Source organism: Heteronotia binoei, chromosome 5 (assembly GCF_032191835.1).
Source record: "Heteronotia binoei isolate CCM8104 ecotype False Entrance Well chromosome 5, APGP_CSIRO_Hbin_v1, whole genome shotgun sequence".
NCBI classification, from domain to species: Eukaryota; Metazoa; Chordata; class Lepidosauria; order Squamata; family Gekkonidae; genus Heteronotia; species Heteronotia binoei.
In genome coordinates, this window is record NC_083227.1 from 72978487 (window position 1) to 72995002 (window position 16516).

The 16516-nt window shown below is 41.2% G+C and overlaps 1 protein-coding gene across 2 annotated transcripts in view; it reads right to left on the bottom strand.

Moving 5' to 3' along the window:
- SSUH2 (ssu-2 homolog) overlaps positions 1–16516 on the bottom strand; it is a 66079-nt gene that overhangs the window by 36357 nt on the left and 13206 nt on the right. For both annotated transcript variants that reach the window (XM_060238277.1, XM_060238276.1), the window contains 2 exons: positions 4245–4326; positions 763–892 (listed from right to left, as the gene is read on the bottom strand). In XM_060238277.1, the coding sequence (XP_060094260.1) occupies positions 763–892; positions 4245–4326 (212 nt within the window). The remainder of the gene's footprint in view (positions 1–762; positions 893–4244; positions 4327–16516) is intronic.

Here is a 16516-nt window from a genome sequence, read left to right on the forward strand (position 1 = left end):
CATCATCTCTTTTACCTCCCTTACTCATGTAGTCAAAGCTGGACAATTTAACAAATGGTCTTTAACTGATATTTGTTGCCCTACTCACCCAATTAACCACTTGAGTGGATCAGCAGCCATTAGTTAGGCTAGTCATTATTCCTTGTATCTTGGTGCTTGCATTTCACAAATTATATGAATAAATGCCAAATATACATAATGCTGTGTGCTGCACAAATGGCTCTTTTCTTGAGAATGATCAACAAGGTAGACAATTTATAAGCTTGCTATTATTAGTGTCATTCTTGACTATTATTGTCTATTTTTGGAATCCTTTTGATGATTTGGAACATGGAGAACTGTGTAAGCATTCTTCTTGAATGTGAGCCAGAGGAAGGTTTGGATGCTCTGTTTGTGTCACTGCTAACTGGGAATAAGCACTAGAATGTTTTTTAATTATTATTTTATTAATAGGACTTAGTCTTGAAGGATGTAAAGTAATAAGGAAGTCAGGTACCTTTGAGCAACTGAAGTGTGAATGTCCTTCTTTAGTATTGACCACAACTGGCTGTACACATGATTAAAAGTCAAGGAAAAAGTACTTTCAGGGAAGAGAGAGTGTTTTCCAGGAACACTTGGGCCCTGGGACCTCTTGTTTTAAGTCCCACTGAAATCAATCAGGAGGGTTTTAGAGCTTTGCTCAATGACCTGTCTAAGTCTATTGACCTCATATCTAACCTTCTCCAGTTTGCACCTCTTGGAAGCTTCTCTGGGGATACTCACTCGGTGTAATGTTTGCTGTTTCAGCTCCTGAATGACCAGCTCGCCTGCAGCTCTGTTGCCATAGCAGCATTTAGAATTGACAAAGCTGAGAAGTGCATTCCTGGCCACATCCTCTGTCATCTTTGGAATCCTGAGTATTAATATTATAAAATATATTTATTTCTAACACATACATAACATGACTTGTTACAGTAGACAGAATCTCCAGTAATCCAAATTATCTCCTCAACCATAATCCCCTCAAAGACTTATTCACTTATCCCATGCCCTGCTCCTTTCAAATAATATTTTAGAGATTAGTATTTTCTGACTGAGGAGAGGTATATTTCATAAAGAAAAAGTTATTTTCTTTCTGTGGCCACCTTGTATTGGAGTTACGCCTGGCCTCTGGTTCCATGCAAAGGATGGTAACAAATATGTGCCATTATTTAGAAGAGAGACTAAATTCTAAAGAAAAAAATTGAAAATAACACCCTCTGAAACCTTTTCTTCCTCTCAGAGATATTGGGACTGGCTACAGTGAAAACCACAATGGCAAAACACCATAATAAAAGTTATGTGATATACAAAATAAAGAGTTGCTGGATTTGTACAATTTATTCTGAACTTCAGTGCTCCTGCTGCACAAGAGACCTAGAGTTTTAACACCATGGAACACAACTATTTTTCAGAGGAGCTGCAGTCAGTTTTATCAGTGTCTCTAGAATGTCCAAAGAGCAATGTGAGGATAGAGAATAATAAATCTTCATCTGCCTATATTATTTATTAAAGAACACAACTACTCTGCTGAATTATATTTATTTGTTAGCTGGTTATTTTGGATTTTGATCATCATGTTGTCAATGTTTGAGGCAACTAAGAACATTTTAGAAACACACATAAAAGCTTCCTTCTTAGAAAGTCAAATTGATCCAATTACTCTGTAGGTCATGAGTTTTGAGAAATCACCTTCATTTTCAATAGTTTGAGTTTGTGTACTTTGCTCAACAAGGCAAAATGCATAATTAGTGGCTGGGAGGCTGAACTATGAAGCAAAAAATAATTTTGCTTCTCTCACCACCACTCTGCTGCATTAGAAAATAGTAACACTGAACTACCTTACAGGGTTGTTGAAAAGATTACAAACTGATTATGTGAACTGCTTTGAAAGCCTACAGTAGTATATCAAGGATCTTCAATGTTTCTGAGCTTGTGGACACTTTTGGAACTATGACATAGGGTGGTGGGAGCAACCACAAAATGGCTGCCACAGGAGGAGAAACCAAGCACAAATTGTCAGGGACTGAGGTTATGCATAATTCTTATAATAACTTGTTGACATTTCAGGCAGAAGTTCTGTTTAATGGGACACCATGAACCAATTGTTTCAAAATATTTTCTTGAGTTCACACAACTTGCCTTCAGTCACACAGTGAAGATTCTTGTGCTATGGTGGCAGCTGCTACCAAAGCATTTAAAAAAAAAAATCTGCAGAACCAATCAACTCTCTAAAAGCCAATCTGAATCCTTGATGGGCAAAGACCCCACCTGGTCCTATCTGCTTTCTAAAAACATTTTGTAGGTGCCAGGAAAGGTACTGGGAAGTGCCATAGGCTTCCCAAGCCTCCCGCCCTGGCGGGAGAATACTGTATTTTCAGCCTCTTTTCCCGCTTTCCATAACTCTGGAAGCGGGGGGAGGAGGGGGGAATGGCGCCAAGGAGCATTTGCGTCGTCCGGGGAGGAGGTGCTGAGCCTGGCAAGGGAATCTTGAGAAGGGAGGCTGGCTCGCCAGCGAGCGGGTGGAGGTGGCTGCCGAACGCAGGCGGGTCTTGACGGACTCCAATGCCCGATGCTTCTCCTCCTCCCTTCCCTTCCCACCCAGCCCCGTTGCAGCAGTCGTTCTTCCTTTTCGCAAGCTGCTTCCCGCGCCCAGTCAGCTGGCTGGGGGGGGGGGAGGAGAGAAGCCCCACCTGCAAAGGACCATGTGCCTTTGCACCTCCGGAGGCTTGATTGCAAGGCTCCACTTTGGGATGGTGTGACTGCTGCTGTAAAGAAGCTGGCAGCAACTCGTGAGTAGAAAGGCCAGTCCCTCGCTTCAGTTGCCAGAAAGGGGGGGGGAGGGAGGAGGAGAGGGAAACGTCTTCATTATTCCCTATGTGGAGATCAATTCTCATAGGGTATAATGGGGAATTAATCTGGAGGTTTTGGGGGCTCTGGGGGAGCTGTTTTTTGAGGTAGAGGCACCAAATTTTCAATATAGTATCTAGTGCCTCTCCCCAAAGTACCCTCCAAGTTTCAAAACGATTGGACCAGGGGGTCCAATTCTATGAGCCCCAAAAGAAGGTGCCCCTATTCTTTGTTATTTCCTATAGAAGGAAGACATTTTAAAAAGTGTGCTGTCCCTTTAAATGTGATGGCCAGAACTCTCTTGGAGTTCAATTATGCTTGTCACACCCTTGTTCTTGGCTCCGCCCCATGTCTCCTGGCTCCACCCCCAAAGTCTCCTGGCTCCACCCCCAAAGTCCCCAGATATTTCTTGAATTGGACTTGGCAACCCTAAAGTGCCATGACACTAAAGTTGTCAGTTCTGGGTTAGGAAATTCCTAGAGATTTAAGTGGTGGAAACTGGGGAGGGCAGGGTTTGGGGAGGGACCTCAATTGTGGTATAATGCCATAGAGTCCACCCTCCAAAACATTTTCTGCATAGGAACAGATCTCTATTCTCGAGATGAGTTTAATTCCAAAAGTTCTCTAGGCCCCTGATAGGGTTGCCAAGTCCAATTCAAGAAATATCTGGGGACTTTGGGGGTGGAGCCAGGAGACATTGGGGCGGAGCCAGGAGCAAGGGTGTGACAAGCATAATTGAACTCCAAGGGAGTTCTGGCCATCACATTTAAAGGGACAGCACACCTTTTAGAATGCCTTCCTTCCATAGAAAATAATGAAGGATAGGGGCACCTTCTTTTGGGGCTCATAGAATTGGACCCCCTAGTTCAATCCTTTTGAAACTTGGGAGGTATTTTGGGGAGAGGCACTAGATGCTATAGGGAAAATTTGGCACCTCTACCTCAAAAAACAGCCCCCCCAGAGCCCCTGACACCCGCGGATCAATTCCCCATCATTCCCTATGGGAATCGTTCCTGGAGGTGCATAATGGCTGTGGGGGTGGAGCTTCCCCCGCCGGCCAGCTGGCTGGGGGAGGGGGGAAGCCTGTAAAACCAGGGGATCCCCCGCTGGGACCTGGGGATTGGGAAGCCTAGCCCCTGAAGGCTGGTGACTCTACATTGGCTCTCAGTGGCACCACAGGGATCCCTGAACGGCATAAATGCTAAATATTATTATATTGGTGTGCTCTATGCTATGTAAGTCCATATCAGGCTATCAAAATTTAATTACTTATTTATATAAAGGGCTTCTATCCTGCATCATAGGGTTCCAAGGCAGCTAGAAATAGAAGAAGCTATTTTTAAAACACTGTAACAGTAAAACAATGACAGTCTTACCGGCATTCCAGAAACACAGGATTATTTCTCTGCTCACTAAGCTTTCGCATCACCTCTGGAGGCAGAACTACTTTTTTCTTTCCTAATAGAAGCATTTAAAGATGAATTAGTATTTATTTCCAATGATTTAATTATATCCAGTCCTTTTTTTGGTAGAAAAAGCCCAGCAGGAACTAATTTGCATATTAGGCCACACCCTCTGACATCACCACTGTTTCACACAGGGATTTTTTGTAGAAAAAGCTCGACAGGAACTCATTTGCATATTAGACCACACCCCTGGCACCAAGCCAGCTGGAACTGTGTTCCCGCTCAAAAAAAGCCCTGCTTATGTTCACTGAAGAAAGGGTAATGCTGAAAATTCCTTGCAGTATTGATGTTCATTTCAAAATGAGAACTGTCATCCTGATCCCACATTACGTTATCCTGTATGTACCAAGTAAGGATCCAAACAGGTGAAAGGCTGCTTGTAGGACATCCATGTTCCCATGATCTTTTAGAAATAAATTGCAACCACATAAGAGCACAAATGAGAAATTGGAGAGCTGAGAGAGTGTAAGATTTCTGACCCTTGATGGGGCACAGTTGACAAGGAAACCTTGGGGTGATCCTAGGGTTGCCAAGTCTAATTCAAAAAATATCTGGGGACTTTGGGGGTGGAGCCAGGAGACATCGGGGTGGAGCCAGGAACAAGGGTGCGACAAGCATAATTGAACTCCAAGGGAGTTCTGGCCATCACATTTAAAGGGATCACACACCCTTTTAAATGTCTTCCTTCCATAGGAAATAATGAAGGATAGGGGCACCTTATTTTGGGGCTCATAGACTTGGACCCCATGGTCCAATAGTTTTGAAACTTGGGGGATACTTTGGGGAGGGTCACTAGATACTATACTGAAAATTTGGTGCCTCTACCTCAAAAAACAGTGCCCCCAGAGCCCCCGAAACCTTCAGATCATTTCCCAATTATACCCTATGAGAATCGATCTCCACTTAGAGAATAATGAAGTACTCAGCAGACTCCCCCCACCACCATTTCTGGCAACACTGAAGGGGAATTGGCCTCTCTACTCACGAGTTGCTGCCAACTTCTTCAGAGTAACACAGACACCCCATCCCAAGAGGAAGCCTTTCAATCAGTGACTGAAGCCTCCGGAGGTAGAAACACACATGGTCCTCTGGGGGCGGAGCTCCCCCCTCCGCCGGCCAGACTCCCTGAGGAGACAACTGTGGCAGCCAGAGAGGATGCAAGGACTACGAGTCCCAGCATGCACTTCGCGAAGGGAGGCCGGACTGGAGCGAATAGCAGGCCGGCGGTGGGGGGGGGGTCTTTATGACCCGGAGGAAGGGAGAGACACGGCACCGTTTCCCCACCCCCCCACCCTGCTTCCAGCTTTTTGGAGAGCAGGGGAGGAGGCTTATAATCCAGGGGTAACCCCGGCAGGGCAGGTGATTCTGGATGCCTTGCTTTCAATGGAGGCCCAGGTCACCATGGTTGTTAGGTCTGCCTTTTACCATCTACAGCAGGTCAGGCAACTTGTTCTTTATCTCTCTGCTCGGGATCTTGCCACAGTGATCCATGCAATAGTCACTTCCATGTTAGATTACTGTAACTCACGCTATGCAGGTTTGCCCTTGAACCTGACCCAGAAACTCCAGCTAGTGCAAAATGCAGCAGTGCGCCTGCTGATGGTGACATCTGTGTGGGTGTGTATCCAGCCAGTGCTCTGCCAATTGCACTGGCTACCAGTTGAGGTGCTGGTGGTATTATTAACCTGAAAAGCCCTGAGCAGCCTGGGATCAGCATACCTAAGGGACCGTTTCTCCCCATATACCCCCCAGAGAGCCTTGTACTCTGCTGAACAGCATCTTCTGGTTATCCCTGACCCAAAGGATATCCACTTAGCCTCAACCAGGGTTATGGCTTTTTTTGGCCTGGCACTTGCCTGGTGGAAGATGTTCCCTCTAGAGATGAGGACCCTGCAGGACTTGTTGCAGTTCTGCAGGGCCTGTAAAATGGAGTTTTTCCACCAGGCCTTTGGTTGAGGTGGTTGGCACTCAATCATCTGGCCTCCCTGCCAACATTGCCCAACGTTGTCCATCCATCTGCTCATATGGAGCACTGATATTATGTAATCCTATTGACTCCATTCTATCTGCCCAGCTCAAGGGCTTACATCTAGTTACTATTTATCTTTTGCCATCTTTTAGTCAATTTAAATTGCATAATTGTTTTTAAGACGATTAACTGTTTTTTTAACTTCATTGTTAACCTGCCCTGAGCCTGCTTGTGAAGAGGATCGGATAGAAATCCAAAATAAATAATGGTGTTTCAAACAATTTTATTAGTAACATAAGGTAATAAATTTCAATTTCTTACATCATTAATAATTACTTTTTAATATCTATCCCATATATTACTTTCTACCCACCCCTCCCCCCGTTACTTGACCTCCGCTGGTGTTATATACTTAAAATCTTAATATTAAAGGTACCCTTAATTAATAAGAACCAAAATTAATATCCTCCTCCCTCTTATACTTAGTCATTATCAAAAATTGTCCAATGTTCTTTTATTTTCCACTCTTTTTCTACGTATCTTCTGAACTTTTTCCACTCCATCTTAAATACTTCTAAATCATAGTCTCTTAAGGTTCTTGTTAACTTGTCCATTTCATTCCATGTTATAAATTTACAATCCAATCCTATTTCTCTGGTATTTTTTCTTGCTTCCACAACTGCGCATACAATGTCCTAGCAGCTGAGAGCAAGTACCAAATTATAGTTCTATCTTCTTTTGGAAATTTTTCCATTTGTAATCCCAACAGAAAAGTCTCTGCAACTTTGTTAAATTCGTATCCCAAGATCTTAGAAATCTCTTGTTGAATCATCTGCCAATACTTTTTCGCTCTTTCACAAGTCCACCACATATGGTAGAAAGAACCTTCATGTTTTTTACATTTCCAACATCTATCTGGCATCTTATTGTTCATCTTTGCCAACTTTTTAGGAGTCATATACCATCTGTACATCATCTTAAAACAATTTTCTTTAATACTCTGACATGTTGAGAGTTTTATAGAGTTCTTCCACAAATATTCCCATGTGACCATCTGTATTTCTTTATTTATATTAATTGCCCACCATCATTTGAGATTTCACTACTTCATCTTCCGTAGACCATTTTAAAAGTAACTTATAGATTTTCGAAATTAATTTTTCATCAGGAATCAGGGATGGATCTATGCAGCAAAATTGGGATACTGATAGAAGCACACCTGTGGGTAGCTAGTCCACAGATTATAAGGACTCTCTTCAGCCCTTAGGGGATGGGAGGTACGAGGGAGGAGGAAGGTGGTCAGCTGATGCATGACCTCATGAAAAGGGGAGGTTTCGCAGTGACAATAAGGGCTGGACTACTGCGACAACCAATAGAAAGTTCATTGATGGCACCTAATTGGGTACTTGCTCTTGACCAATGGAGTTGCTTGGATCCTGGATACCTGAGTGAACTTTCAGGTTGAAATGGACCAGGGGGAGGCTCCAAAATGACAGTTGGTGAGAAGAATAGAGAAGATTACTGGGTGGGGAGATACTTGGGACTATTAGACTTATCTAAAAGGGTGACAATAGAGAGTCAAATCATGGCCTAGGTAACATCCGGTTTACACAAAGAAACTTAGCTCTGGCTGAAGATGGTCTTCCTCTTCTTCTGTCTTCTCCTTGGCGCTAGTCTTTGTCTTGAGTTCTGTCAAACAAAGAAAGTGGCGGTTGGACGATTAACCACTCCTGGGGTGGGTAGGTTGCTTGCAGTGACATCTGGTGTGTACGTGAGCCGTCCACTTCGCTGGAATGAAGTCAAGCCTCGTAGGAAGATAGCTGCGTGTGGTGTTAGCCCTCCAAGGTGGATTCCATGGTCAGAACTTCAAAACCGTTCGCCTGGATAGCTCCTGGCGGCGCAGTTTCCTCCACTTTATGGCTGGGATGGACATCATATGGAACGATGGGAAACCATCTTTTCTCCTGGTGGGCACTCTTGTACCAGTCTAGAGTGCCTTTGTAGCATTATGGCTGCTAGTACTGCATAAGTCCCTTTTGCTCCTGGATAGGTTTACCCACACTCTCTGGCCAGATGTGTGTGAGTCACTTCTCCAGGTGCTCTGGCAACCAAGCTGGTGATTACAATTTTCTGTAAGGGGTTTTTTCCTCACACATGCCAGCCGAATTTATTTCCATGACCTTCCAATGTTAAAAGTTTTTTATTCAACAGCGTCATCCAATCTTTTATCCACACTAGACAAACTGCTTCATGATAGAATCTTAAATTTGGTAGTTGAAATCCTCCTCTTTCTTTAGCATCTGTTAAAACTTTCATATTAATCCTTGTTTTTTTCCCAGCCCATACAAATTCTGAAATCTTTCTTTGCCATTTATTAAATTGTTTACTGTCTTTCACAATCGGAATAGTTTGAAACAAATACATTATTCTCGGCAAAATGTTCATCTTAATTGCAGCTATTCTACCAAGCAATGACAAATTAAGCTTGTTCCATTTTATCATATCTTTGTCCATTTTACGCCATAACTTTTCATAATTGTTTTTAAACAGATCAATATTCTTCATTGCTATTTCCACACCCAAATATTTTACTTTAGGGGTAACTTCACATCCCGTTAATCTCTGCAATTTCTTTTGTTTACTTGCTTGCATATTTTTATACAAAATTTTTGACTTTTCTTTATTAACATAAAGTCCCACCAATTCTCCAAAATCTTGTATTTTGGCTAACAACAAAGGTGTTACTTGCATAGGATTTTCATTTATAAACATTATATCATCAGCAAATGCTCTATATTTATAGGAAAATCCTTTAATTCTCGTTCCTTCAATTTCTTCATCATCTTGTATTTGCAACAATAAGATTTCAAGAGTCATTATAAACAACAATGGTGAAAGCGGACAACCTTGCCTTGTACCTTTGCTGATTATCGTTTCTTCTGTAAGATCTGCATTTATACATAACCTTGCACGTTGTTTAGTATAAATTGCTTTTATCATTCTTATAAAGTTTTTCCCAAACTTTATTTTCTCCATTACTGCAAACATAAAGTCTCAATTCAAATTATCAAAAGCTTTCTCTGTGTCTGCAAAGAATAATGCAACTTCCTTCTCTGGATGTCTTTCATAGTATTCTACAATATTTACAACAGTTCTAATATTGTCTCTGATTTGCCTTTTAGGGAGAAAACCCGCTTGGTCTTCCTTTATAAAGTTTATTAGATATTGTTTAACCCATTCTGCTAAGATTCTTGTGTATATCTTATAATCATTGTTTAATAATGAGATTGGTCTATAATTCTTTACATTAGTGACATCTCTATCTTCCTTTGGAATCAACGAAATTACCGCTTCCTTCCATGTATTTGGTATTTTCCCATTTACTCTTATCACATTCATTAATTTTTGAAGTTTCGGTATTAATTCTTCTTTAAACATTTTAAAAAATGTTGCCGTAAATCCATCTGGTCCAGGTGCCTTTCCAATTTTCATTGCATTAATCGCTACTTCAATTTCTATTTTTTCAATTGGATCATTCAAAACTTTTTCCATATAATCAGTGAAGGGTGCAATTTTAATCTTCTGCCAATACACTTCCATCTTTTCCTTCTTTACTTTAACACCTTTAAATAGTTTAGCATAATATTTTAAAAATTCTCTCTTTATTCCTTTTTGATCCACCATCTCTCTTCCATCAGCCACAATTTTATTAATAATTTTACTTTCTCTCTTTTTCTTCAATTGCCAGGCCAAATATTTTCCAGGTTTATTCGCTCCCTCGAAAGATTTCTGTTTTAATTTTTTCAAATTGCATTCCAATTCTTTATTTAACAGATGTCTCATTTGTGCTTGCAATATTGTAATCTCCCTTATAATTTTATTTTTTCCTGGCCTTTTCCTTAATTCACCTTTTTTTTCTTAATTTCATTTTGAATGTCCAACATCTGTTTATCTTTTGCTCTCTTGTCTTTATTATTCAATGTTATTAGTAATCCTCATTACTGCCTTGTAGGCATCCCATACCGTCTCAAATTCTATATCCTCTCTGTCATTTACTTGGAAGTACGCTTTGGTTTCATTTTCTAGAGATGTCACTATTTCTTTATTTTGTAGTAAATCTTCATTTAATCTCCATCTTCTTGTTTTTTTCGACAGTTTTGTAATCCACATTATTGGGTTATGATCAGCTCCTATTTTAGGTAATACCTCTATTTTCTTTGTTATAAGTCCCAAATCTTTAGTATCCCACAACATGCAATTCTAGAGAAAGAGCTGAAAAGAAGGTATAGTCCCGTACTTCAGGATTAAACTTCCTCCATATATCTTCCAAACTCTCTTGTTTAACCAATTCAAAAAAAAGACTTTGGCAATTTCCCTTCTTTATCATTTTTTTTCTTCCCAGATCTATCTATCATATTCTGAATTGTTCCGTTAAGTCCCCCATCAATAAAATTTGCTCATAAGTCACTTCATCAAGATGTTGTGTAATATTTTTAAAGAAAATGTCTTTAGCACCATTTGGAGCATAAAGTCCCAACAACAATTTTTTTTGGCATTCAAAGTAATTTCTCCCACTATATACCTTCCATCTTTATCTTTAAATACCAATTTCGGGTCTAATTCTTGTTTAATATAAAAGACTACTCCTCTCTTCTTCTGTTCAGCCAATGTAAAAAATTCTAGTCCCAATTGTTTATTCCACAGAAATTTATAATCCTTTTGTCTAATATGCACTTCTTGTAAACATACTATATTACAATTTTGTTTTTTTTATCCAATGAAACGTTGCCTTTCTTTTTTGTGGTGAATTTAGTCCATTTACATTCCAAGATATCAATTTATAATCCATTATGGTAAAATTCTTTATTTTCTTCATAAAATCTACGCAGTTCCTGTGTATTTCTGATTGTAATCCTTTTCCCTTGAAGTTCAAAGCTCAAACCTTCAGATATTATCCATATGTACCTCATTCCATTGTCACGTAATTTTTCTGTCAATTTTTATATGCCTTTCTATCAGTTAGCACTTGTCTTGGCAGTTCTTTCATAATTCTTACTCTACTTCCTCCCACTATCAATGACTTTTCAAAGTTTTTATTCATGATCTTTCCCACCATTTCTTTTGTCATAAATCTTATGACCACATCTCTTGGCAGATTGTTCTTTTTTGCATAGAGTGAATTTACTCTAGACATATAGTCATACATATTTCTATTCCCTTCAGGATCTTCCTCCAAAAATTCTGCAATTAATTTTATTATGTATTCTTTCAGGTCTGATTCTTCATCTTCAGGTACACCTCTCAGATGGATCTGAGTTTCCATCAGTTTGCAGTCGTGAATTGTCACTTTTTCTTGTAATTTTAACAAGGTGGAGTCATGTGTATTCACTCTCTCTTCCACTTCTTGTACTTTCTTTGTTATTACCACAGTGTCATTTTTGAGATCCTCTATTTCTTTTTTTAATTCTTTTTTTTAAGTCCTCAATATCCTTTCTTATTTCTTTTTTAGAGGCAGTTATGATTTCTTTCACTCCCCTCATTATCTTAGCTTCCATTGCCTCTAATTAGCTTGCATTTTCTCTATTGGAGCAGACCTAGCACGAGTTTGTTTAGGGTCTGACATGTAAAAAAAGATCAAAAGTTTTGATCTCACCAAATTAAATTTTAACCATCAGGTTTGATAAAGTGAAGCTTGCCCTTTCCAATGCACCCAGTTTCGCTGTCCTCTGAGCCTCCCAGGCTCAGATATTAATGTTTAAAGCTTTTATTTCTCCCAAAATGGTGGTCGCAACTTTTGCTTCACTTTAAAAAAAAAATCTTTTTTTCCCTTTTACCAGTTCAAGTCTTCTTATCTACTATCCAACAGTAGTATTTTTTTAATTGCCAAATCTGTTAACTCCACCAATTTTTAATATCCCAGTCACTTTAAAAACAATGTTAAAACTTAGTTCTCCCAACAACAATGGCCACCAATGTTTCTCTCTGGTATTATAATCCTAGAGTAGGCTGTTTACTTTGTTGACTTCCTTCTTCTTCCTCCAATACTTCCTGCTTTTCTTGCCTTCAAATCTCATTTCACTGGTAGAGAAATCTCACGATATCTGACGTATTTCCTGTGTTTACTTTGAACGCTGCAGATCTGTAACGATGGGGCTGCCTCCTCAACCACAGATAGACTTAACAATAAATTCCTTTCTTCTTTTAACACTGTCTTTTAAGTTTACAATGTTCAAATTTAGCCCCTTATCTTCTTCTCCTTTCAGGCTTTCAGTATTTCCAACTCCCACCTTTTACTTTTGTTTTATTTAACTTTAATTAGTCCTGGAATGAAGAGATAGCAATCAGTACCTTTTTCTGTAGTTTATCCAAATGAACACCAGTCCTTTGTAGATTAGATGTTTAAAACTGTAAAAGAAGGTTTGGATCCTGTCGAGCTTATGCCAAACTGATGACTCTGGAAACTTCTGCAGATGATGAATATGCAACTTCTCTCTGGAGATCCCTCAAAGCCTCAAAGGAGCCCCCCCCCCCCCCGGGACTCCCTTTCAGCCAAGGTAAGTCTCCTCAAAGTATCTGTGCATATCTTGGACAATTCTCTAGTTGAGAAATGTTGGCAGAAGGCATTGATTTGCCTTTTACTACCCTGAACAGAAGTCCCAACCTGCCCCCGTTAGGAAAAGCAACTCAGCTCGCCATTTTCCAACCCCGGAAGTCAGAAATCCAAAATAAATAATAAATCAAAATTAGCTTCCTGAACTTTTATAGTTTCTTAAGGAAAAAAACATAGGCAAAATATGGATACCCATTTTTATTTGATTAAAGTCATATCACAGCAGTTTGGGGGAGAAATCTCACAGTGCCTTTCACACTGGTATTCAATTGAAACTATTCTACACTTGGATTAGGCATGTAAAGGATGACAGACAGGCACCCTCAAATTGGCATCTTCTCTGACCTTTACCATTTTTCTTCTAATCGTAGCCAAGCTGAGTAATAATAATAATAATAAAATTTAACATTTTATTTATATCCCGCCCTCCCCACCTAAGCAGGCTCAGGTTGGCTAACAACATCCATAAAATTATACAATGCAGTAGTTATACAAAACATTAAAATCAACATTATCTAAAAACCATTCTAAATATACATTTAACATAACTTGACAGTAACTGTGGTGTTCCTGACGCTATTCTGTCAGTTTACATGATAGCGAAGATCCCTGGGGCAATCATTTCGGAGGATCCATTTGTTCAGTGATCATTAATCAACAATCTGCAAAGGCCAACCTATAAAGGATGGTCTTGCAGGCCCTGAAGAATTGGTCAAGACTCCGCAGGACCCGCACCTCTTCCGGGAGCTGGTTCCATAGGCATGGAGCTGCGATGGAGAAGGCCCGTGCGTGGGTGTTCTGCAATTTGGCCTCCTTTGGCCCAGGGATAGTCAGCTTGTTCTTCCCTGCTGACCTCAGTGCTCTCTGGGGCTCATATGGGGAAAGACGGTCCCTCAGGTAGGCAGGTCCTCGGCCATATAGGGATTTAAAGGTAATAACCAGCACTTTGTAGCGAACCCGGTATGTAACTGGCAGCCAGTGCAGTTCGCGCAGCCCTGGCTGTATGTGCTCCCACTTCGGGAGTCCTACCAACAGCCTAGCCACCGCGTTCTGCACTAGCTGCAGCTTCCGGGTTTGGCACAAAGGCAGCCCCATGTAGAAGGCATTACAGTAGTCCAGTCTTGAGGTGACCGTTGCATGGATCACTGTTGCTAGGTCCCGACGCTCTAGGAAAGGGGCCAACTGCCTTGCCCGCTTCAGATGAAAAAACACTGACTTGGCACTGGCTGCTATCTGGGCCTCCATTGATAGTGAAGGCTCCAGTAGAACTCCCAGGCTCTTGACTTGGCATGCCGCTTTCAGCGGCGCAGTGTCGAAAACCGGGAGAGGTATTTCCCTCCCTAGAGCACTGTGGCTCATGCAAAGGACCTCTGTCTTCATTGGGTTCAGCTTCAACCCACTCAGCCTAAGCCAAGTTGCCACAGCCTGCAGTGCCTGATCCAGATTCCCTGGGGCGCAGCCAGGCCGGCCGTCCATTAGCAGATAGAGCTGGGTGTCATCTGCATATTGATGACAACCCAGCCCAAACCTCCGGGCAATCTGGGCAAGGGGGCGCATATAGATGTTAAATAACATCGGGGAAAGAACTGCTCCCTGGGGCACCCCACAGTCTAGTGTGCACCTCTGGGACCGCTCCCAATTGCCACCCTTTGTCCCCGATCCTTGAGGAAGGAGGAAAGCCATTGTAGGGCCAATCCCCTAACCCCTATGTCGGCGAGGCGGCGGTTCAGTAGCTGATGGCCGACTGTATCAAACGCCGCCAACAGATCTAGAAACATCAGTACCGCAACGCCACCTTGATCCAGTTGCCGCTGGAGGTCATCTACCAAGGCGACCAGCACTGTCTCCGTCCCATGGCCTGGACGGAAGCCAGACTGGCAAGGGTCTAGGATGGAAGCGTCATCCAGAAACCTCTGCAGCTGCAACGCCACTGCCCTCTCAATAATTTTACCTAAAAACGGTCGGTAGTTTGCCAGTTCGGCCGGGTCTGCTATACATTTTTTTAGGAGGGGACGGACCAAAGCCTCTTTCAGAGGTGTTGGGAAGTGCCCCTCCAAGAGGGATCTATTTATGATGTCCTGTAAAGGACATCTAAGCTCCCTCTGGCAAGATTTAATCAGCCAGGAGGGGCAAGGGTCCAAATCACAAGTTGTTGGGCGAGCAGCAGAGAGAATTCCGTTGACTTCCTCCAGGCTGAGTGGGTCGAAGTGACCCAACACTAAACCAGAAGACAGGCATGGAGCCTCAATTTCCCATATTGTATCCAATGTGATAGGCAGGTCTTGGCGGAGCGACATGATTTTATCTGCAAAATGATAGAGGGCCATTATGAAGAAGTATACCTTTTAATCACTAAAACATTCAAATAGGATATTTTGCAAATGTCCTGCTCTTTTCCAGGACTGGAGAAGATATTTTACTTTTGCCTTATGTACCTAAAACACTGGTAGTGATGTAAAGTGTGTCCATTACGGATTATAAATTTGCTATCCCATTTTTACTCTGTTCATTTCAAGTGAGTTGCTTTGGTATGCAAATAAAAACATAGTAACTGAAAGTATGGCACATGATTCACCACTGGTTTTAATCCGTTAGTTTCAGTGGTATTCTAGGGACTTGGAGGTATGAAACAAGATTTGTGAATGCAAGGCATATTCTGAAAGACAGGTTAATATTAGCCATATTTTACTTTAAGCAGACAATATAGAACAGTCGGCAGGATGGTACTTCAGGCCTTTATCTCAGAAAGATTTCAGCCAGGGTCCCGTAGGGGAATGAAGCAAAACATTTTCCATAGACTTTTCTCCTTAAGTATTTCATGGGGCACTAGCTGAAAGGTATTCAAATTGTATGGCCATTTTTTCTCCAAGAGACTGCTCCAAAGAGAAATTGACAGCTCTGTCTGTTGAAGACAAAAGTCTTCATTACAAAGATAAATGCAATAGTTTGACAACTTTTTCATTTTGAGCTTTGAATCCTGGTTCATAATAAACATACATACATGCAGGGCTGGAATTCTAGCAGGAGCTCCTTTGCATATTAGGCCATACACCTCTCATGTAACCAATCCTTCAAGAGCTTACAAAGGTCTTTTTTGTAAAGCTCTTGGAGGATTGGCTACATCAGGGATGTGTGGCCTAATATGCAAAGGAGTTCCTGCTAGAATTCCAGCCCTGCATATACAACAGTAACATTATGAATAGTGTAGATTTTTCCCACTTTATTGTCTACAGAGATGGGTTTATCATTCTTATTTACTTCTTTTCTACATTGTGCTAAGGTCTATTATGCATGGGTGTTTTTCCTCGCTTTCATCATACATATCCATTGGGGGGGTTGTTGTTCTGCATTAATTTTCTTACCTTCAGCACTCAATTTGCTTTCTGGTCACTGTTTTCCCAGGTTTTCTGAGACTGCTTTTGTGCCAATTTTCTTCTTGGGTTGGGTCAAAGCTGAAGGTAATTCAAAAGCATACAGATTCCCTCATATTTTCCCCTCTGCCTTTTTGCTGCCCCTTGAAGGTTACTGCCTTGCTCACATCAAGGTTGTTCCGCCTATTCTGCACCTTTCTCCAATCTCCCCCATTGTGTACAAGCTCCATTT